Source organism: Zosterops lateralis, assembly GCF_965231275.1.
Source record: "Zosterops lateralis genome assembly, chromosome: 33".
NCBI lineage: Eukaryota > Metazoa > Chordata > Aves > Passeriformes > Zosteropidae > Zosterops > Zosterops lateralis.
The window spans coordinates 3,749,741-3,771,523 of record NC_139793.1 but is presented as its reverse complement, the minus strand read 5'-3'; the positions used below and the strand labels follow the sequence as shown (position 1 = coordinate 3,771,523).

General features: G+C 59.1%; 2 protein-coding genes across 2 annotated transcripts; both read left to right on the top strand.

Moving 5' to 3' along the window:
• Positions 1 to 268: 268 nt before the first annotated feature.
• Positions 269 to 11,308, top strand: WAS (WASP actin nucleation promoting factor). The gene is made up of 11 exons (XM_083881314.1): positions 269 to 410; positions 598 to 964; positions 2,310 to 2,477; positions 3,075 to 3,161; positions 3,900 to 3,996; positions 5,943 to 6,138; positions 6,835 to 6,877; positions 7,700 to 7,857; positions 8,691 to 8,782; positions 9,686 to 9,796; positions 11,193 to 11,308. The coding sequence occupies exons 2-11, from the start codon at positions 863 to 865 to the stop codon at positions 11,243 to 11,245; spliced, it is 1,107 nt and encodes a 368-aa protein (XP_083737440.1). The 5' UTR covers positions 269 to 410; positions 598 to 862; the 3' UTR covers positions 11,246 to 11,308.
• Positions 11,309 to 11,612: 304 nt separating this feature from the next.
• On the top strand, positions 11,613 to 20,149 carry SUV39H1 (SUV39H1 histone lysine methyltransferase; the record flags this gene model as incomplete). The annotated part of the gene is given in 9 exon segments (XM_083881452.1): positions 11,613 to 12,003; positions 13,428 to 13,480; positions 13,486 to 13,572; positions 16,025 to 16,061; positions 16,064 to 16,290; positions 16,292 to 16,687; positions 17,891 to 18,037; positions 18,671 to 18,800; positions 20,010 to 20,149. Coding segments are annotated over 9 exon segments (1,236 nt in total). The 5' UTR covers positions 11,613 to 11,984.
• Between the last annotated feature and the right edge of the window lie 1,634 nt (positions 20,150 to 21,783).

Sequence of the window (21,783 nt, the reverse complement as noted above, 5' to 3'; positions counted from 1 at the left end):
GTCTCCCCAGTTCCCCCTCCCAGTCCACCCAGTCCCTCCCAGTCCCTCCCAGTCCCTCCCAGTTCCCCCAGTTCCTCTTCACAGTCCCCCCCAGTCCCTCCCAGTTCCCCCAGTCCCCTCCCAGTGCTCCCAGTTCCCTCCCAGTCCCCCCAAATCCCCTCCCAGTCCCTCCCAGTCCCCCCAGTCCCTCCCAGTCCCCCCAGTTCCCCTCCCAGTCCCCCAGTCCCCTCCCAGTATCCCCCAGTTCCCCTCCCAGTCCCTCCCAGTCCCTCCCAGTCCCCCCCAGTCCCCCCCAGTCCGGAGGTGACGTCCCCAGCACCTTTGGGTGCTTCCGGCCGGAAGAGGCCCCGGGGGCACCGGAGCTTTTTGGGGTGGGGAGGGTCTGGCTGGTTTTTGGGGGTCCCAGAGCAGTTTTGGGGGTCTCAGGGTATTTTTGGGGGGTCTGAGGTGGTTTTTTGGAGGCCTCAGGGTGTTTTGGGGGGTCCCAGGGCAGTTTTTGTGGTTCCCAGAACACTTTTTTTGGTATTTCCTGAAATTTTGGAGGTCCCAGGACAGTTTTTTTTGGGATTTCCTGAAATTTTGGAGGTCCCAGGACAGTTTTTTTTGGGATTTCCTGAAATTTTTGGGGTCCCAGGGCAGTTTTTGGAGATCCCAGAGTCGTTATTTTCGTGTTTCCTGATATTTTGGGGATCCCAGGACAGTTTTTTTTTTGGTGTTTCTTGAAATTTTGTGGTTCCCAGGGCACCTTTTTTGGTGTTTCCTGAAATTTTGGAGATCCCAGGACATTTTTCGGGCCTCCCACGACATTTTTTGAGGTTCCCAACCCACTTTTTTTGAGTTTTTTTCTCAAATTTTGGCGAGGATGAGCCGTGGGGGGCGCCAGGGGGGCGACAACGTCCCCTCGGAGCTGCTGCAGGAGCAGGAAAACCTGAGAATCTTCGAATTGCTGGGCAGGAAATGTGTGGTGAGGGACTGGGGGGACTGGGAGGGAACTGGGAGGGGATTGGGAGGGACTGGGAGGGACTGGGAGGGACTGGGAGGGAACTGGGAGGGACTGGGAGGGGAATTGGGGGAACTGGGAGGAAACTGGGGGGACTGGGAGGGACTGGGAGGGAACTGGGAGGGACTGGGGGGGACTGGGAGGGACTGGGAGGGACTGGGGAGGACTGGGGGGGGATTGGGGGGACTGGGGGGGACTGGGAGGGGATTGGGAGGGACTGGGAGGGACTGGGAGGGGACTGGGGGGGACTGGGGGGGGATTGGGAGGGACTGGGGGGGACTGGGAGGGGATTGGGGGGACTGGGGGGGATTGGGAGGGGACTGGGAGGGAACTGGGGGGACTGGGAGGGACTGGGAGGGACTGGGAGGGACTGGGAGGGACTGGGGGGGATTGGGAGGGAACTGGGGGGACTGGGAGGAACTGGGAGGGGATTGGGAGGGGACTGGGATAAACTGGGAGGGAGAACTGGGGGGATTTGGGGTCTGGGATGAATTTTGGGGCCTTTGGGGTTTTTTTTGGGTCATCTTGGGGGGTTTTGGGGTCTCTGGGATGGATTTGGGTTCCCTGGGGGGTGTTTGAGGAGGGTCTTGGGGGGTTTTGGAGTCTCCAGGATGAATTTTGGGGGTTCTGGGAGGTGTTTGGGGTCTCTGGGATGAATTTAGGGTTCTCTGGGATGGATTTAGGGGTCTCTGGGATGGATTTTGGGATCCCTGGGATTAATTTTGGGGTCCTTGAGATGAATTTTGAGGGTTCTGGGGTGTTTTGGGGTCTCTGGGATGAATTTTGGGTTCTCTGGGGGATGTTTGGGATCCCCAGGATGAATTTTGAGTTCTCTGGGTGGTTTTTGGGGTCCCTGGGATGGATTTTGGGGTCTCTGGGTTGAATTTTGGGGTCTCTGGGATGAATTTTGGGGCCTTTGGGATGAATTTTGGGTTCTTTGGGTGGTTTTTGAGGTCTCTGGGTTGAATTTTGGGTTCCTGGGATGAATTTTGGGTCCTCTGGGGGGTGTTTGGGATCCCCAGGATGAATTTTGGGGTCCATGGGATGAATTTTGGGCTCTCTGGGATGGATTTTGGGTTCCTGGGATGAATTTTGGGGTCCTTGGGATGAATTTTGGGATCTCTGAGGGGTGTTTGGAATCCCCCAGGATGAATTTTGGGGCCTCTGGGATGAATTTTGGGCTCTCTGGGATGGATTTTGGGTTCCTGGGATGAATTTTGGGGTCTCTGGGATGAATTTGGGGATCTTTGGGGGGGTTTTGATACCCCCAGGATCAATTTTAACCCTCTGTACCTTCATATCCCCACAGACCCTGGTGACAGCCGTGGTCCAGCTGCTGGTGGCCGAGCCCGGGGGGGTCCCCGGGGGTCCTGGGGGGGTCTCGGGGGGCTCCTGGACCCTCCGGGGCTGCGGCGTCGCCTGCCTGGTCCGGGACAGCCCCCGGCGCTCCTACTTCATCCGCCTCTTCCGCCTCCCCGTGAGTCTGGGGGCTCCAAAATCATCCCTGGGGGGCCCAAAATCATCCCAGGGGTCCCCAAAATCATCCCAGGGGTCCCCAAAATTACCAGGGGGTCCCTAAAGATCCCAGGGGGTCCCCAAAATGTGGGTAGGGGTCCCCAAAATCCAAAAAGTGGGTCCAAAACAACCCCTGGTGTTCTTACTTCTTCTGCCTCTTCCATCTCCCTGTGAGTCTGGGGGCCCCAAAATCATGGGGAGGGGTCCCAGGGAATTTTGGGGGGTCCTGGGGAGGTTTTGGGGAGGTTTTGGGAGGTTCTGGGGGGTCTCAGGGGGTTTTGGGGGGGTCCTGGGAGGTCTCAGGGGGTTTGGGAGGGTCCTGGGGAAATTTTGGGGGGTGTCAGGGGGTTTTGGGGGGATCCTGAGGGGTTTTGGGAGGGTCTGAGGGGGTTTTGGGGGGATCCTGAGGGGTTTTGGGGGGGTCTGAGGGGGTTTTGGGGGGTCCTGGGGGATCTCAGGGGGTTTTGGGGGGTCTCTGGAGGTCCTGGGGAGGTTTTGGGTGTCCTGGGGGTTTTTGGGGGTCCCCAGGGGGGTCCCTGACCCCAATCCCCTCCCCCAGGACGGGGTCCTGTGGTGGGAGCAGGAGCTGCAGGGGGGGATGGGCTACAAGACCCCCACCCCCTTTTTCCACACCTTCATCAGCCACGTGAGTGGGCGGGGCTTTGGGGGTGGGCGGGGCCAATTTTGGGTATGGTCAGTGGGCGGGGCTATGCAAATTCGGGTGTGGTCAGTGGGTGTGGCCATAGAAATGTGGGTGTGGCCACACAGGTGGGAGGAGCCAAATTTTGGGTTTGGCAAAGTGGGCGTGGCTTAAATGGGTGTGGCCCATAATAATGTGGGGCTGTGGGCGTGGTCATTTTGGGTTGGGGGCGTGGTCAGAATGTGGGCGTGGTTATAATGAGGGCGTGGCCTGTGCTCAATGCACAGGTATGACCATATAAGGAAAGTGGGCGTGGCTTTGTGACAACTGGGCGTGGCCTGTATAAGGGACATGACCATATATTGGAAATGGGCGTGGCTGTGAGATTTAGTGGGTGGAGCTAATGGGTCAATACCATATAAGGCAAAGTGGGTGTGGCTTGTGACAAATGGGCGTGGTCTTTATAGGGACATGACCATATATGGGAAAATGGGCGTGGCCATGAGCTTTGATGGGTGTGGCCAATAGGCCAATACCATATAAGGCAAAGTGGGTGTGGCTTGGATGGAGTGGGCGTGGCTTGTGACAAACAGGCGTGGTCTTTATCAGGTATAGTACCATATGGGGAATGGGCGTGGCCATGAGCTTTGGTGGGTGTGGCCAATACCATATAAGGTAAAGTGGGTGTGGCTTGCTGTAAGTGGGCGTGGCCTGGTTGCCCACGGCCGCTCCTGATTGGCCCAGGAGGGGTGGGCGGGGCTGAATTTCGCGTCCGAGGCGGAGGCGGCGACGTTCGAGGGGCGGGTCCAGGAGAGGCTCCGGCGGCGGCAGCAGAGGGGAGGTGAGACCCCTCCCCAAAATACACCTGGGGGGTCTAAATACACCTGGGGACCCCAAAAGACACCTGGGGGGCCCCAAAAGACACCTGGGGACCGTAAAAATGTACCTGGGGAGCCCAAAAATGTACCTGGGGGGCCTCAAAATACACCTGGGGAGCCCAAAATACACCTGGGACACCCCAAAATACACCTGGGGGGCCCAAAATACACCTGGGACACCCCAAAATACACCTGGGGGGCCCAAAATACACCTGGGACACCCCAAAATACACCTGGGGGACCTAAAATACACCTGGGGGGCCCAAAATGCACCTGGGGGGCCTAAAAATGCGCCTGGGGAGCCCCAAAATGCACCTGGGACCCCCCAAAGCCCCTTTTTTCTCCCCCCACAGAGAAGCAGCCGCTGCCCCCTCCCCCACCCCCCGGCCATGGTGAGTCCTGACCCCCCTGGGGGGGATTTTGGGGGAATTTTGGGGGGTCTCAACCCCTCTTGACCCCCCCAGGAGGATTTTGGGAGAATTTTGGGGGATTTGGGGGGATTTTGGGGGAAATTTGGGGGGTTTGGGGGGAATTTTGGGGGATTTTGGGGGGTCCCAACCCCTCTTGACCCCCCTGGGGAGGATTTTGGGGGAAATTTGGGGGGTTTTGGGGGGTCCCAACCCATCCTGACCCTCCCCAGGAGGATTTTGGGGGAATTTTGGGGGGTCTCAAACCCCTCCTGACCCCCCTGGGAGATTTTCTGGAAATTTTGGGGAATTTGGGGGGATTTTGGGGGAAATTTGGGGAATTTTGGGGTTTTTTTGGGAGTCCCAACCCCTCCTGACCCCCCTTTTCCCCCCCAGAGCGTCGGGGGAGCCTCCCCAGGACCCCCAACCCTGAAGGTGAGTCAGGGGAGGGGGGTCCTGCCCCATTTTTGGGGGATTTTGCCCCATTTTGAGGGGATTTTGCCCCATTTTTGGGGGGTCCTGTCCCATTTTGGGGGGCCCTGCCCCATTTTGGGGGGACTTTGCCCCATTTTTGGGGATTTTCCCCCATTTTGGGGGGTCCTGTCCCATTTTTGGGGGGCTTGGGGAGGGCCCAGAAGGGAATTTGGGGTGAATTTTGGGGTCTCTGGGGTAATTTTGGGGTCTCTCAGGTAATTTTGGGGTGGATTTGGGGTCTTTGGGGTAAATTTTTGGGGTCTCTGGGGTAATTTTGGGATCTCTGGGGTAATTTTGGGGTCTCCAGGTTGGATTTTTGGGTTAATTTTGGGTCTCTGGGTAAATTTTGGGTTCTCTGGGATAATTTTTGGATCTCTGGGGTAATTTTGGGGTAGTTTTGGGCTCTCTCAGGTAATTTTGGGGTGGATTTGGGATCTCTGGGTGAATTTTCGGGTCTCTGGGGTGAATTTTGGGATAATTTTGTGCCCTCTGGGGTAATTTTGGGATCTCTGGGGTAATTTTGGGTCCTTTAGGGGAATTTTGGGATCTCTGGGGTAGATTTGGGATCTCAGGGATGGATTTGGGGTCCCTGGGGTGAATTTTTGGGTCTCTGGGGTAATTTTGGGGTAATTTTGGGGTCTCTGGGGTGGATTTTGGAATTTTTGGGGGAATTTTGGGGTCTCTGGGATGGATTTTGGGTTAATTTTGGGATCTCTGAGGTAATTTTTGGGATGGATTTGGGGTCTTTGGGTGAATTTTGGGGTAATTTTGGGGTCTCTGGGGTGAATTTTGGGATAATTTTGTGCCCTCTGGGGTAATTTTGGGATCTCTGGGATAATTTTTGGCTCTCTGGGGTAATTTTGGGATAATTTTGGGGATCTCTGATGTGATTTTGGGGTGAATTTTTGGGGGGTCTCTGGTGTGAATTTCACTCTCCCACCCCCCATTTTTTTTTGGGATTTTTCCCCCAATACCAATTTTATTTATTTAACTAATTAATATTTATTTTTTAACCCTTTCCCGGCCAGGCCCCCCCGTGCCCACCGTGCCCATCCCCAACCCCGACATCACCCCCAGCCGGTACCGGGGGCTGCCCAGCCCCCCCTCGGGCCCCTCCCCCACCCCCCCGGGCCCCTCCCCCACCCCCGGGGGGGAGCCCAGGAAAGGGGGAGGGGCCAGGAAGAAAATCTCCAAGGCCGATATCGGGGCCCCCTCGGGATTCAAGTGGGTCTGGGGGGGGTCTGGGGGGGATTTGGGGGATTTTTGGGGGGATTTGGGGGTCTGGGGGTGTCTGGGGGTCTGGGGAGGGGGTTTGGGGTCTGGGAGGGGTAAAAGAGGGGAAATTTTGGGGTCTGAGGGGGAGATTTGGGGGTCTTGGGGGGATTTGGGGTCTGGGGGTGTCAAAGAGGGGAAATTTGGGGTCTAGGGGGGGATTTGAGGCATTTTTTGGGGGGGATTTGGAGTCTGGGGGGTCTTTGGGGGGGAATTTTGGGGTCTGGGGGGGATTTGGGGCATTTTTTGGGGGGATTTGGGGGTCTGGGGGGGGATTTTGGGGTCTGGGGAGGGGGTTTGGGGTATTTTTGGGGGGGATTTGGGGGTCTGGGGGGGGATTTTGGGGTCTGGGGAGGGGGTTTGGGGTATTTTTGGGGGGGATTTGGGGGTCTGGGGGGAGAATTTGGGGTCTGGGGGGGTCAAAGAGGGGAAATTTGGGGTCTGGGGGAGGATTTGAGGGATTTTTGGGGGGATTTGGGGGTCTAGGGGGGATTTGGGGTATTTTTTGGGAGGTTTTGGGGTCTGGGGGGGAATTTGGGGTTTGGGGGGTCACAGGGGGGTCCCAGGGGGGTCACGGGGGGGTCCCAGGGGGGTCTGTGGGGTTTGGGGGGTCCCAGGGGGGTCTGACCTCTCTCCCCTCCCCCCCAGGCACGTCGGTCACATCGGGTGGGACCCCAACGGTGGCTTTGATGTGGGTGACACCTCCCCCCCCCGTGTCCCCTCTGTGTCCCCTCTGTGTCCCCTGTGGGGTGACAGTGACCCCTGAGGTGACCTCACAGGGGGTGACAGTGACCCCATAGAGTGACAGTGACCCCACAGGGGGTGACAGTGACTCCACAGGGTGACAGGACTGGACCCGGCGCTGCGGTCACTCTTCGCCCAGGCCATGGGGTGACCCTGGGGGGTGACAATGACCCCAAAGGGGGTGACAATGACCCTGGGGAGGTGACACTGACCCTGAGGTGTCCCCTGAGGTGACAGGACTGTCCCCTGTCCCCAGCTGGCGTCCCTGGACCCGGCGCTGCGGTCACTCTTCACTCAGGCCATGGGGTGACCATGGGGGGTGACAATGACCCCTGAGGTGACCCTGGGGGGGTGACACTGACCCCATAAAGGGACAATGAGTGACAGGACTGTCCCCTGTCCCCAGCTGGCGTCCCTGGACCCCGCCCTGCGGTCACTCTTCGCCCAGGCCATGGGGTGACCCTGGGGGATGACAGTGACCCTGTGAGGGGTGACAATGACCCCATAGGGGGTGACAATGATCCCACAGGGTGACAATGACCCCATAGAGTGACACTGACCCCATAGGGTGACAATGACCCCATAGAGTGACCCCATAGAGTGACAGGACTGGACCCGGCCCTGTGGTCACTCTTCACTCAGGCCATGGGGTGACCATGGGGGGTGACAGTGACCCCGGGGGAGATGACAGTGACCCTGGGGGGTGACAATGACCCCTGAGGTGACCCTGGGGAGGTGACACTGACCCTGAGGTGTCCCCTGTCCCCAGCTGGCGTCCCTGGACCCGGCGCTGCGGTCACTCTTCGCCCAGGCCGGGGTCAGCGAGCGCCATTTGGCCGACGCCGAGACCTCCCGGCTGATCCACGACTTCATCCAGCGCCGGGGGGGGCTGGAGGCCGTCAGGGAGGAGATGGGACACCTGGGTGGGTACCTGGACACCTGGGGGGGGCTGGGGACACCTGGGGACACACCTGGGGACACCTGGGGACACACCTGGGGGGGGGCTGGGGACACCTGGGTGGGAACCTGGACACACCTGGGGACACCTGGGGGGCCTGGGGACACCTGGGGGGCCTGGGGACACACCTGGGGACACACCTGGGGGGGGCTGGAGGCCGTCAGGGAGGAGATGGGACACCTGGGTGGGTACCTGGGGACACCTAGGGGGGGCTGGGGACACACCTGGGGACACACCTGGGGACACCTGGGGACACACCTGGAGGGGCTGGGGACACCTGGGTGGGAACCTGGGGACACCTGGGGGGGCCTGGGGACACACCTGGGGGGGGGCTGGGGACACCTGGGGACACACCTGGGGACACCTGGGGACACATGGGAGGGACTTGGGAAACACTTGGGGACACCTGGGCACACACCTGGGGACACCCGGGGGAGGAGCTGGAGGTGTCAGGGTGGGGCTGGGGACACCTGGGGGGACACCTGGGACTACCTGGGCACACCTGGGGTCACCTGGGGGGGTCCTGGGGGGGTCTCAGCGCCCCCTCTGACCCCTCCCCCTCCTCTCTCCCAGGGCCTCCCCCTCCCCCCCCGGGCCGTGCGACCCCCGCCCCTCCCCCCCCCTCCTCCTCCTCCTCCGGCCGCTCGCGCTCGGGGCTCCCCGCCCCTCCCCCACCCCGCGCCGGCCCCTCCCCTCCCCCCGCCCCTCCCCCACCGCGAGGCCCCGCCCCTCCCCCACGAGGCCCCTCCCCCTCCGGAGCGGCTCCTCCCCCTCCCCCCACCCCCCCCGCCCCCTCCCCCAGCCGGGGGGAGCCCCTCCCCCGCCCCCCCCACCCCCCCCTCGGGCCGGGGGGCGCTGCTGGACCAGATCAGACAGGGGGTGACCCTCAACAAGGTGAGGGGACCCCGAAAATGGGGAGGGGGAGACAAAAAATGGGGAGGGGGAGACAAAAAATGGGGGTGGGGGCTTTAAATGGGGGGGTGGGAGCCCAGAAATGGGGAGTGGGGGCTCGAAAATGGGGGGAGGGACCCCGAAAATGGGGAGGGGGAGCCTGAAAATGGGGAGGGGGAGACAAAAATGGGGAGGGGGGAGCCAAAAAAATGGTGGGTGGAAGTCAAAATTGGGGGGTGGGACAGAAATGGGGAGGGGGTGGGGTGGGAGCCTAAAAAATGGGGAGTGGGAGCCAAAATTGGGGGGTGGGAGCCCAAAAAATGGGGGGGGGGGAGCCCGGAATGGGGAGGGGAGGGGGGGGACCCTAAAAAAATGGGGGGACCCTAAAAAATGAGTGGGTGGGGGGTCTAAAATTGGGTGGTGGGGGCCCAAAAATGGGGAGAAGGAGCCTAAAAATGGGTAAAGGGACCCCAAAACCTGAGATGGGACCCCAAAATTGGGGGGTGGGACTCCAAAAATGAGGATGGGACCCCCAAAAATGGGTAAAGGGACCCCAAAAATGAGGATGGGACCCCAAAAATGGGTGAAGGGAAATCAAACCAGGGGTAGGACCCCAAAACCAGAGATGGGACCCCAAAAATGGGGAGTGGGAGCCAAAAATGAGGATGGGAACCCCCAAAAGTGGGTAAAGGGACCCCTAAGTGGGTCAAGGGACCCCAAAATGGGGAGTGGGAGCCAAAAAAGGGGGGTGGGACCCAAAAATGGGTGATGGGACCCCAAAAAGGGGGTAGGACCCCAAAGTGGGTAAAGGGACCCCCAAATTGGGGGGTGGGTCCATTGGGGGGGGTCAGGGAGGTGCCGGTGGGGGAGGGGCGGGCTCTGACCCCTCCCCCCGCCCCCCCCCAGACCCCCCAGAGCCCCGAGACCCCCGAGGGGGGGGCGACCCCCGGGGCGGGGGGCTGGTGGGGGCCCTGATGGACGTGATGCAGAAACGGAGCCGAGTGATCCATTCCTCGGGTGAGAGAGCCAGAAATGCCCCAAAACACCCCAAAACACCCCAAAAATACCCCAACAAACTCCCCAAAAAATACCCCCCAAAAAACCCCAAAAAACTCCCAAAAATCCCAAAAAAACCCCAAAAACCCCCTCAAAAACACCCCAAAAAAAACCCAAAAACACCCCCAAAAAACCCCCCAAAATACCCCAAAAATCTCCAAAACCACCCCAAAAATCCCAAAAAAATCTCCAAAAAAATCCCCAAAAAAACTCCCCAAAAATCCCCAAAAACATCTCCAAAAACACCCCCAAAAAACACCCAAAAAAACCCCCAAAAATCCCCCCCAAAAACCCAAAAAAAACTCCCCAAAAATCTCCCCAAAACTCCCCAAAAAACTCCCCAAAAATCCCCCAAAAATTAAAAAAAAAACCCCAAAAAAACTCCCCAAAAATCCCCAAAAACACCCCCAAAAAACTCCCCAAAAATCCCAAAAAAACCCCAAAAAACCCCCCCCAAAAAAATTTAATCCCCAAAAATCCCCAAAAAATCCCAAAAACACCCCAAAAATCTCCCCAAAAATCCCCAAAAACATCTCCAAAAACACCCCCAAAAAACACCAAAAAAAACCCCCAAAAATCCCCCCAAAAAACTCCCCAAAAATCCCCCCAAAACTCCCCAAAACACCCCAAAAAACTCCCCAAAAAACTCCCCAAGAATCCCCCCAAAAAAACCCCAAAAAACTCCCCAAAAATCCCCCAAAAAAACCCCAAAAAAACTCCCCAAAAAACACCCAACCCCCCCCCAAAAAATCACTGAGACCCCCAAAACACCCCCCAAAAAAAACCCCAAAACTCCCCAAAACCCCCCCAAAGACTCCCCCCCAAAAAAACCCAAAAAATCCCCTGAGAACCCCCAAAGCCCCCCCAAAATCCCCCCAAAAAAACCCAAAAAATCACAGAGACCCCCAAAAACACCCCAACCCCCCTCCCCCAAAACCCCTCTGAGACCCCCAAAAACACCCCCAAAAACACCCTGAGACCCCCCAAACCCCCCCAAAAAACCCTGAGCCCCCCAAACCCCAAGAAACTCCCCAAAAATCCCCAAAAAAACCCCCCCCAATCCCCCCCAAAAAAACTCCCCCTGAGACCCCCCAAAACCACCCCCCAAAAAAACCCAAACCCCCAAAAACCCCCTGAACCCTCCCGAAACCCCCTGAAACAGGCCAAAAACCCCTGAGACCCCCAAAAACCCCCCCAAAAAACACCCTGAAACCCCCAAAACACTCCTCAAACCCCCCAAAAATCCCCTCTGAGACCCCCAAAATCCCCCCTAAAAAACCCAAACACCTCAAAATCCCCAAAACCCCAAAAAAACTCCCCCAAAAATCCCCCTGACCCCCAAATTTTTCCCCCCCAGACGAAGGCGCCGCCAGCGAGGACGATGACGATGACGACGAATGGGACGATTGAGCCCCTCCCCAGGATTTTGGGGGAGACCCCTCCCCAAAATTTCCCCCCTGTTGCATCTCAGGACGCCCCCAGACCCAAAATATGCCCCTCCCACAACTCTGGGGGTGGGCGTGGCATCGGCTTTTTTCCCCTCCCCTTTTAATGCCAAATAAACGCAGGAGTCACATAACTTTGTTAATTGATTAATAATTAATTAATTACCGTTTAATTAGCCGGGATCGGTTAAAAATTAAGGGAAGAACAGGCGGATTTTGGCGCGCGGGGGCTGCTGGGGGCGATATGCAAATGAGGCACCGCCGCAGCCAATAGGAACCGGCCGATTGGTGCCGATATGCAAATGAGGGTCTCGCGGGGGCTGCCGGGAGTGATATGCAAATTAGAAACGGCGGGAGCCACCAATGGCGGGATCAGATAGTATGCAAATGAGCCTGGGCGGGAAAGCTGTCAGTATGCAAATAAATCACGCCGCCAGCCAATGGGAAGCCGCGCAGCCGCTGTCACTATGCAAATCAACCTCCTCATCGACCAATCAGCGCCGGGCGCGGGCAGAGGAAACCCCGCCCACCTCCCTCCCCGCGTTGCCCGCCGGGCGGAAACGGCGCAAAAAAAAAAAAAAAGGGAGGGAAGAAGCTTTAAAAAAAAAAAAAAAAAAAAAAAAGAAAAGGAAGAGGAAAAGGCGGAAAAGGCAAAAAAAAAAAAAAAAAAAAAAAAGCGCAGCAGCAGCGGCGGCGGCTGAAAAATGGCGGAAAATTTAAAAGGTGGCGGGAGCTGCGGGGGTCTCCGAGGGGCCGTGAGGGGAAAATGCAGGGGCTGAGGGTGGGGGGGGGGGGGGCCGCCGTTGGCGCCTGAAGGGAACCTGAGGGGGGGGGGGGAAATTGGCGGGAACTCGTGTGAGGGGAGGGGAGAGTTTGTGAGGGGAATGGGGGGGGGGTGAGGGAGGGTCTTGTCCCCAAATTGTCCCCTCGGGGTTGTCGCTTGTCGTGAAATCGCGACAAACGCCGGGTTGTTCCCGCTGGGTTTGTGGTGGGCCCCGGGTGGGGAGTGTGGGAGGAGGTGGGGAAGGGGGCTGTGCTGTCCCCTAATTGTCCCCAGAGACCCCTCCCCGGTGTGTCCCCACCCTTGGGTGACACTCTTAGAGCGCTCCGAGTGTCGCCTGTCGCGACAGAGCCGGCGGTTCCGGCTGGGCTTGTGTGGCCCGGGGTGAGCTGAGGGGACACTGAGGGGATTTGGGGACAGGATAGAGACCCCACACTGTCCCCAACTGTCCCCAAAGCCCCTCACGACATTCCCCGGGTGTCCCCACCCTTGGGTGACACCTCCATAGCGCTCCATGTGTCGCCTGTCGCGACAGCGCCGGCGGTTCCGGCCTCACTTATGGGACTGAGGGGAAACTGTGTGAGCTGAGGGGACACTGAGGGGATTTGGGGACAGGATAGAGCCTTCCCCCTGTCCCAAACTGTCCCCAAAGCCCCTCACGACATTCCCGGGTGTCCCCACCCTTGGGTGACACTCTTAGAGCGCTCCGAGTGTCGCCTGTCGCGACAGCGCCGGCGGTTCCGGCTGGGCTTGTGTGGCCCGGGGTGAGCTGAGGGGACACTGAGGGGATTTGGGGACAGGATAGAGACCCCACACTGTCCCCAACTGTCCCCAAAGCCCCTCACGACATTCCCTGGGTGTGTCCCCACCCTTTGGTGACACTCTCAGAGCGCTCCGAGTGTCGCCTGTCGCGACAGAGCTGGCGGTTCCGGCCGCTCTTATGCGACCGAGGTGGGACTGTGTGAGGTGGGGAAGGGGCTGTGCTGTCCCCAACTGTCCCCAGCTGTCCCCAAAGCCCCTCACGACATTCCCTGGTGTGTCCCCACCCTTTGGTGACACTCTCAGAGTGCTCCGTGTGTCGCCTGTCGCGATTCCTGCTGGGCGGGCGGGGTGAGCTGGGGGCTGTGCTGTCCCCAAACTGTCCCCAAACTGTCCCCCAAACTGTCCCCAAAGCCCCTGACGACCCCTCCTGGTGTGTCCCCACCCTTGGGTGTCCCCGCAGGGTGCTCCGTGTGTCGCCTGTCGCGACAGCGCCAGCGATTCCTGCTGGTTGTGCAGGGTGAGGAGGGGGCTGTGGTGTTCCCAGCTGTCCCCAAAGCCCCTGACGACCCCTCCCGTGTGTCCCCACCCTTGGGTGTCCCCGCAGGGTGCTCCGTGTGCTGCCTGTCGTCGTGGTCGCGGCTGCAGGACCTGTGCGGCTGCAGCGCGTGCGGTGCCGCGCCCTCGGCGTCACCCGCCGCAACCTCGGCGACTTCGAGGTGGAGCTGCTGTGCGACTACCGGAGAGTGAGGGTGAGGGACCCCCGAAAGGGACCCCCAGAGATAGCGGGGACTGACCTGAGACCCCCCCCAGATACTGGGAACCCACCCAGGACCCCCACCCGGGACCACCCAGATACCAGGACCTCTGCAAGGGACCCCCAGAGATACCGGGGACTGACCTGAGACCCCCCCCAGATATCAGGAACCCACCCAGGACCCCCAGAGATACGGGGACTGACATGAGACCCCCCCCAGATACCAGGAACCCACCCAGGACCCCCACGGATAGCGGGGACTGACCTGAGACCCCCCCCAGATACTGGGAATCCACCCGGGACCCCCTCCCAGATACAGGGACCCCTGCAAGGGACCCCCCACGGGCACCAGGAATCCCCCCAGGATACCGGGAACCCACCCGGGACCCCCACCCGGGACCCCCCAGATACAGGGACCCCCGCAAGGGACCCCCAAAGCCATCAGGAACTGACATGAGACCCCCCCAGATACCGGGGAATCCCCCCAGACACTGGGAACCCACCCAGGACCCCCAAGGGACCCCCAAAGATACTGGGAACTGACATGAGACCCCCCCCAGATACAGGGACCCCCGAAAGGGACCCCCAGAGATACCAGGAACTGACCTGAGACCCTCCCCAGACACCAGGAACCCACCCAGGACCCCCGAAAGGGACCCCCAAAGATACCGGGAACTGACCTGGGACCCCTCACAGAGACCAGGAACCCACCCAGGACCCCCGCAAGGGACCCCCAAAGATACCGAGACTGACCTGAGACCCCCAGATACTGGGAATCCACCTGGGACCCCAAATATATACCGGGGACTGACCTGAGACCCCCCCCATATACAGGGACCCCGAAAAGGACCCCCCACGGATACTGGGAATCCCCCACAGATATTGGGAACTGACCTGGGACCCCCAGACTGGGACCCCCAAACCTGGAACTGACCCAGGATCCCCACACGGGACCCCCCCAGACACCAGGAACTGACCTGAGACCCCCCCCAGATACCGGGAACTCACCCAAGACCCCTCACATGGGACATCAAAGTGGGACCCCAAACCCAGAACTGACCTGGGACCCCCACAGAGACCAGGAAACCCACCCGGGACCCCCCACACGGGACCCCCTTAGAAACCAGGAACCGCCCCCAGACACTGGGAACTGACCTGAGACCCCCCCCAAACCTCACGAGACTCCAAAGGATCCCCACATTGGGGTCACTCCAGGATCCCCCAGACCCTGTTTGGCCCCAAAGGGTCCCTGGACATCGGGGTCACTCCAGGGACCCCCCTGACCCTTTTAAGCTCCAAAGGACCCCCCACTGGGGTCACTCCAGGACCCCCAAACCTCACAAGACCCCAAAGGACCCCCACACTGGGGTCACTCCAGGACCCCCCCAGACCCTGTTTGGCCTCAAAGAATCCTTGGACATCGAGGTCACTCCAGGACCCCCCTGACTCTGTGAGACCCCAAGGACCCTGACACACTGGGGTCACTCCAGAACCCTCAGACCTCATGAGACCCCCAAAGGACCCCCACACTGGGGTCACTTCAGGACCCCCCAGACCCTGTTTGGCCCAAAGGGTCCCTGGACATCGGGGTCACTCCAGGACCCCCCTGACCCTTTTAAGCTCCAAAGGACCCCCCCACTGGGTCACTCCAGGACCCCCAAACCTCACAAGACCCCAAAGGACCCCCACACTGGGGTCACTCCAGGACCCCCCCAGACCCTGTTTGGCCTCAAAGGGTCCTTTGGACATTGAGGTCACTCCAGGACCCCCCAGACCCTTTTAAGCTCCAAAGGACCCTCACACTGGGGTGACTCCAGGACCCCTCAAACCTCATGAGACCCCAAAGGACCCCCACACTGAGGTCACTTCAGGACCCTCACCTGTTCTTGTGAAGCCCCCAAAGAGTCCCTGGACATTGAGGTCACTCCAGGACCCCCCGACGCTTTTAAACTCCAAAAGACCCCCACACTGGGGTCACTCCACGACCCCCCAAACCTCATGAGACCCCAAAGGACCTCGACAACAGCATCACTTCAGGACCCCCCCTGACTGTGTGAGACCCCAGAAATCCCTGGACATTGAGGTCACTCCAGAACCTCACCTGTTCTTGTGAAGCCCCAAAGAGTCCCTGGACATTGGGGTCACTCCATGACCCCCCATACCATTTAAAGCTCCAAAGGACCCCCACACTGGGGTCACTCCAGGACCCCCCAGACCCTGTTTGGCCTCAAAGAATCCTTGGACATCGAGGTCACTCCAGGACCCCCTGACCTTGTGAGACCCCAGAAATCCCTGGACATTGGGGTCACTCCAGGACCCCCCAAACCCCACAATCCCCCTTCCTCCTCCCACATCCCCCCACCCCCTTATACCCCCCATCACCGCCCTCACCCCTTCCCTCTCCCCACTCCCCTTTAACCCTTTATCCCCCCTCTCCCTTTTCACAGGACGAGGAATTCTACCTGGTGAAATGGCGCGGTTACCCCTCTCAGCCAACACCTGGGAGCCTCGCCGCAACCTGCGCTGCCGGGGGCTCCTCCAGCAGCTCCACGCCGACCTGGCCCGAGCCCCGGGCGGGCCGGTGAGGCCGGGCCCCCGCGGGCTCCCCGCACGAGCCGTCTCTTACCTGGCCCAAAAAGCCGAACAACGCCGCGCCCTGCGCCGCTGGGAGCGTCACCTGAACCGCACCCGCAGCCACCTGGGCCGTATCGCCCGTGGAGAACGAGGTGGACCTGCACGGCCCCCCCAGGGATTTCGTCTACGTCAACGAGTACAAGGTGGGCGCGGGCGTGGCGCTGACCCCCGTGACGGCCGGCTGCGAGTGCCGCGACTGCCTGGCCGAGGCCACGCTGGCCGGGGGCTGCTGCCCGGGGGCCTCCAGGAACAGGTTCGCCTACAACGAGGCCGGGCAGGTGAGGATCAGGGCGGGGCTGCCCATCTACGAGTGCAACTCCAGGTGCCGCTGCGGCGCCGAGTGCCCCAACCGCGTGGTGCAGCGCGGCATCCGCTACGACCTGTGCATCTTCCGCACCGGGGACGGGCGCGGCTGGGGAGTGCGCACGCTGCAGCGCATCCGCAAGAACTCCTTCGTCATGGAGTACGTGGGAGAGGTGAGTCTGACAGGTGTGATACAGGTATGATACAGGTGTGTGTGTGTGATACAGGTGTGTGTGTGTGTGATACAGGTGTGTGTGTGACAGAGGACAGGTGTGTGTGTGTGTACAGGTGTGACATGGACAGGTGTGTGTGATACAGGTGTGTGTGTGACACAGGTGTGTGTGTGTGTGTGATACAGGTGTGTGTGTGACAGGGCTGGGGAGTGCGCACGCTGCAGCGCATCCGCAAGAACTCCTTCGTCATGGAGTACGTGGGAGAGGTGAGTGGGACAGGTGTGATACAGGTGTGTGTGATACAGGTGTGACATGGCACAGGTGTGTGTGTGACAGGGCTGGGGCGTGCGCACGCTGCAGCGCATCCGCAAGAACTCCTTCGTCATGGAGTACGTGGGAGAGGTGAGTCAGGTGGGATACAGGTGTGTGTGTGACACAGGTGTGTGTGTGATACAGGTGTGACATGGGACAGGTGTGTGTGATACAGGTGTGTGTGTGTGACAGGGCTGGGGAGTGCGCACGCTGCAGCGCATCCGTAAGAACTCCTTCGTCATGGAGTACGTGGGAGAGGTGAGTCTGACAGGTGTGACAGGTGTTGATACAGGTGTGTGTGTGATACAGGTGTGTGTGTGACACGGGACAGGTGTGTGTGATACAGGTGTGTGTGTGACAGGGCTGGGGTGTGCGCACGCTGCAGCGCATCCGCAACAACTCCCTTCGTCATGGAGTACGTGGGAGAGGTGAGTCCCACAGGTGTGTGTGATACAGGTGTGTATGTGATACAGGTGTGACATGGCACAGGTGTGTGTGATACAGGTGTGTGTGTGACAGGGCTGGGGTGTGCGCACGCTGCAGCGCATCCGCAACAACTCCTTCGTCATGGAGTGTGACAGGTGTGACACAGGTGTGTGGGTCAGTTCAGGTGTGACACAGGTGTGTGACAGGTGTGTGGGGTGTGACAGCTATGTGGGGCAGTTCAGGTGTGACACAGGTATGTGAGGGTTCAGATGTGGTCCAGGTGTGTGAGGCGGTTCAGGTGTGGCCCAGGTGTGACAGGTGTGAGGTGGTCCAGGTGTGACACAGGTGTGTGGAGTTGCTCAGGTGTGACACAGGTGTGACACAGGTGTGTGGGGCCCCATGTGTGGGGCCCCAGGTGCACCCCAGGTGTGCCCCAGGTGTGACACAGGTGTGTCCCTGTCCCAGATCATCACCTCGGAGGAGGCGGAGCGCCGGGGGCAGGTGTACGACCGCCAGGGCGCCACGTACCTGTTCGACCTGGACTACGTGGAGGACGTTTACACCGTGGACGCCGCCCACTACGGCAACATCTCGCACTTCGTCAACCACAGCGTGAGTGGGGCTCACCTGGCCACAGGTGTGGGATTACCTGGGCAAAGGTGGGGCTTTACCTGCCCACAGGTGTGGCTTTACCTGGGCACAGGTGTGGGTTTACCTGCCCACAGGTGTGGCTTTACCTCCCCACAGGCAGGGCTTTACCTGCCCACAGGTGTGAGTTTTACCTGCCCACATGTGTGGCTTTACCTGCCCACAGGTGTGGGATTACCTGGGCACAGATGTGGCTTTACCTGCCCACAGGTGTGGCTTTACCTGGGCACAGGTGTGGGATTTCCTGCCCACAGGTGTGGCTTTACCTGGGCACAGATGTGGCTTTACCTGGGCACAGGTGTGGCTTTACCTGCCCACAGGTGTGAGTTTTACCTGCCCACAGGTGTGGCCTCACCTGCCTTGTGGGTGGAGCTTCCAGCACCCTTTCTCCCAGGTGTGGGTGTGTCTCACCTGTCTGGGTGGCTCAGGTGTTATGGGTGTGGCTCACTGGGGGGGGTGTGGCTCACTGGGGGGCGTGGCTCACCCCCCAGGTGTGCCTCACCTCTCTGGGCGGGGCAGTCACTATGGGTGTGTCTCACCTGGGTGGGCGTGGCTCACCCCCCAGGTGTGTCTCACCTGTCTGTGTGGGCGGGGCAGTGTGACCCCAACCTGCAGGTGTACAACGTGTTCATCGAGAACCTGGACCAGCGGCTGCCGCGCATCGCCCTGTTCGCCACCAGACCCATCCGGGCCGGCGAGGAGCTCACCTTCGACTACAACATGCACGGTACCTGTCGCACCTGGGACACACCTGGGACATACCTGTGACACACTTGTAACACACCTGTAACACACCTGTCACACCTGTACCTGTCACACCTGTAACACACCTGTAACATAACTGTCACACCTGTAACATACCTGTACCTGTAACACACCTGTAACATACCTGTACCTGTAACACACCTGTAACACACCTGTAACACACCTGTACCACCTGTAACACACCTGTACCTGTAACACACCTGTAACACACCTGTAACACACCTGTACCACCTGTAACACACCTGTACCTGTAACACACCTGTAACATACCTGTAACACACCTGTAACACACCTGTAACACCTGTACCACACCTGTACCTGTAACACACCTGTAACATACCTGTAACATACCTGTAACATACCTGTACCTGTAACACACCTGTAACATACCTGTCACACTCACATCTGTACCTGTCACACCTGTACCTGTCACACATGTAACACACCTGTACCACACTTGTAACATACCTGTACCACACCTGTAACACCTGTACCTGTCACACATGTAACACACCTGTACCACACCTGTAACATACCTGTCACACTCACACCTGTGCCTGTCACACCTGTAACATACCTGTAACACACCTGTCAGACCTCTGTAACACCTCTCACACACCTGTAACACACCTGTACCTGTCCCACACCTGTACTTGTCACTCCTGTACCTGTCACTCCTGTAACACACCTGTCACACCTGTAACACACCTGTCACACTCACAGCTGTACCTGTCACACACCTGTCACACCTCTAACACACCTGTCACACACCTGGAACACACCTGGAACACACCTGTCACACCTGTCACACATCTGTACCTGTCACACTTGTACCTGTCACACCTGTAACACACCTGTACTGGAGAGGGTTCAGGGCTCACCTGGGGGGCTCTCAGGTGTTTTGGGGGCTGTACCTGGGGGGTCAGGGCCACACCTGGGGGTTTAGGGCCACACCTGGGGGGCTCCAGGCTATACCTGGAGATACCTGAGCACACCTGGATGTACCTGACCCCCCTTTTCCCCCCCAGTGGACCCCGTGGACCCCGAGAACACCCACAGGGGACCCCAATTTGGGGCTGTGGGGGGTCCTGGCCACACCTGGGGGACTCCAGGCTATACCTGGAGGTACCTGAGCACACCTGGATGTACCTGACCCCCTTTTTTCCCCCAGTGGACCCCGTGGACGCCGAGAGCACCCGCATGGACTCCAACTTCGGGCTGGTCGGGGGGTCCCTGGGGGGCTCCCCCCGCGCCCGCGGCCGCATCGAGTGCAAGTGCGGGGCGGCCTCGTGCCGCAAGTTCCTGTTCTGAAACACCTGGGCCACACCTGGGCCACACCCACCGCACACCTGGGCCACGCCTCCACTGCTGCCTGCGGGATGGGGGGGGGGGGGTTTGAGGGAGGATTTGGGGGGGTCCTGGTGGGGTTTGGGGGGAGTTTGGAGGGGTCTGGGGGTTCCAGGTGGGGTTTGGGGGTTCTATGTGGAGTTTTGGGGGGCACAGGTGTGGATTTGGGGGTCCAGGTGAGGATTTGGGGTGCCAGGTGGGGATTTGGGGGGGTTCAGGTGGGTTTTGGAAGGGTCCAGGTGGGGTTTGGGGGTTCTATGTGGAGTTTTGGGGGGCACAGGTGGGGTTTGGGGGGTGTCAGGTGAGTTTTGGGGGTTTCAGGTGAGTTTTGGGGGTTTCAGGTGGGTTTTAGGGCTCCACGTGGGGTTTTGGGGGGTTCAGGTGGGGTTTGGGGGCTCTAGGTGGGGTTTATGAAGGTCTAGGTGAGGATTTGGGGTGCCAGGTGAGTTTTGGGGGTTTCAGGTGGGTTTTAGGGCTCCATGTGGGGTTTTGGGGGTTCAGGTGGGTTTTGGAAGGTCCAGGTGGGGTTTATGAGGGTCCAGGTGAGGATCTGGGGGGTCCAGGTGTGGATTTGGGAGTCCAGGTGGGGTTTTGGAGGTTCTAGGTGGGGTTTGGGGGGTCCAGGTGAGGTTTAGGGGCTTCAGGTGGGGTTTTGGAGGTTCTAGGTGGGGTTTGGGGGGCACCAGGTGAGTTTTGGGGGTTCCATGTGGAGTTTTGGGGGGTACAGGTGGGTATTTGGGGGTTCCAGGTGGTGTTTCTGAGGGTCCAGGTGGGGTTTGGGGGTTCCAGGTGGGTTTTATGAGAGTCCAGGTGGGGATTTGGGGGGTCCAGGTGGATTTTGGGGGGGTTCAGGTGAGGATTTGGGGGTTCCAAGTGGGGTTTTGGGGGTTCCAGGTGAGTTCTGGGGGTTCCAGAGGGGTTTGGGGGAGTTCAGGTGGGTTTTGGGGGAGGTCCAGGTGGGGTTTATGAGGGTCCAGGTGAGGATCTGGGGGGTGCCAGGTGGGGTTTGGGGGTCCAGGTGGGTTTTAGGGCTCCAGATGAGGTTTATGAGGCTCCAGGTGAGGATTTGGGGGTTCCAGGTGAGGTTTTTGGGGGGGTCCAGATGAGTTTTGGGGGTTCCAGATGGGAATTTGGGGGTTTTTAGGAGGGCTCTGGGCATTTTGGGGAGGGTCCTGAAGAGTTTTGAAAAAGAGTTGATGGTTTTTGGTGTCACAGGCTGGGGAATTGAGGGGATTTTTGGGGGAAGTTTGGGATATTTAGGGAAGGTTTGGGGGGAATTTTTGGAGAAGGATTTGGGGGTATTTTTGGGAAGGATTTGGGGGAGGATTTTGGGAAGGATTTTGGAGTTTTTTTGGGAAGGATTTTGGGGTGTTTTGGGTAGGATTTGGGTGTGTTTTGGAGAGGATTTTGAGGACTTTTAAGGAGGATTTGGGGGAGAATTTTGGGGTCTTTTGGGAAGGATTTTGGGGTATTTTAAGAAGGATTTTGGGGAAGAATTTCCGGAGGATTTGGGGGTGTTTTTGGGATCTTTTAAGAAGGATTTTGGGACGGATTTTGGGGAAGGATTTGAAGGGATTTTGAGGTCTTTTGAGAAGGAA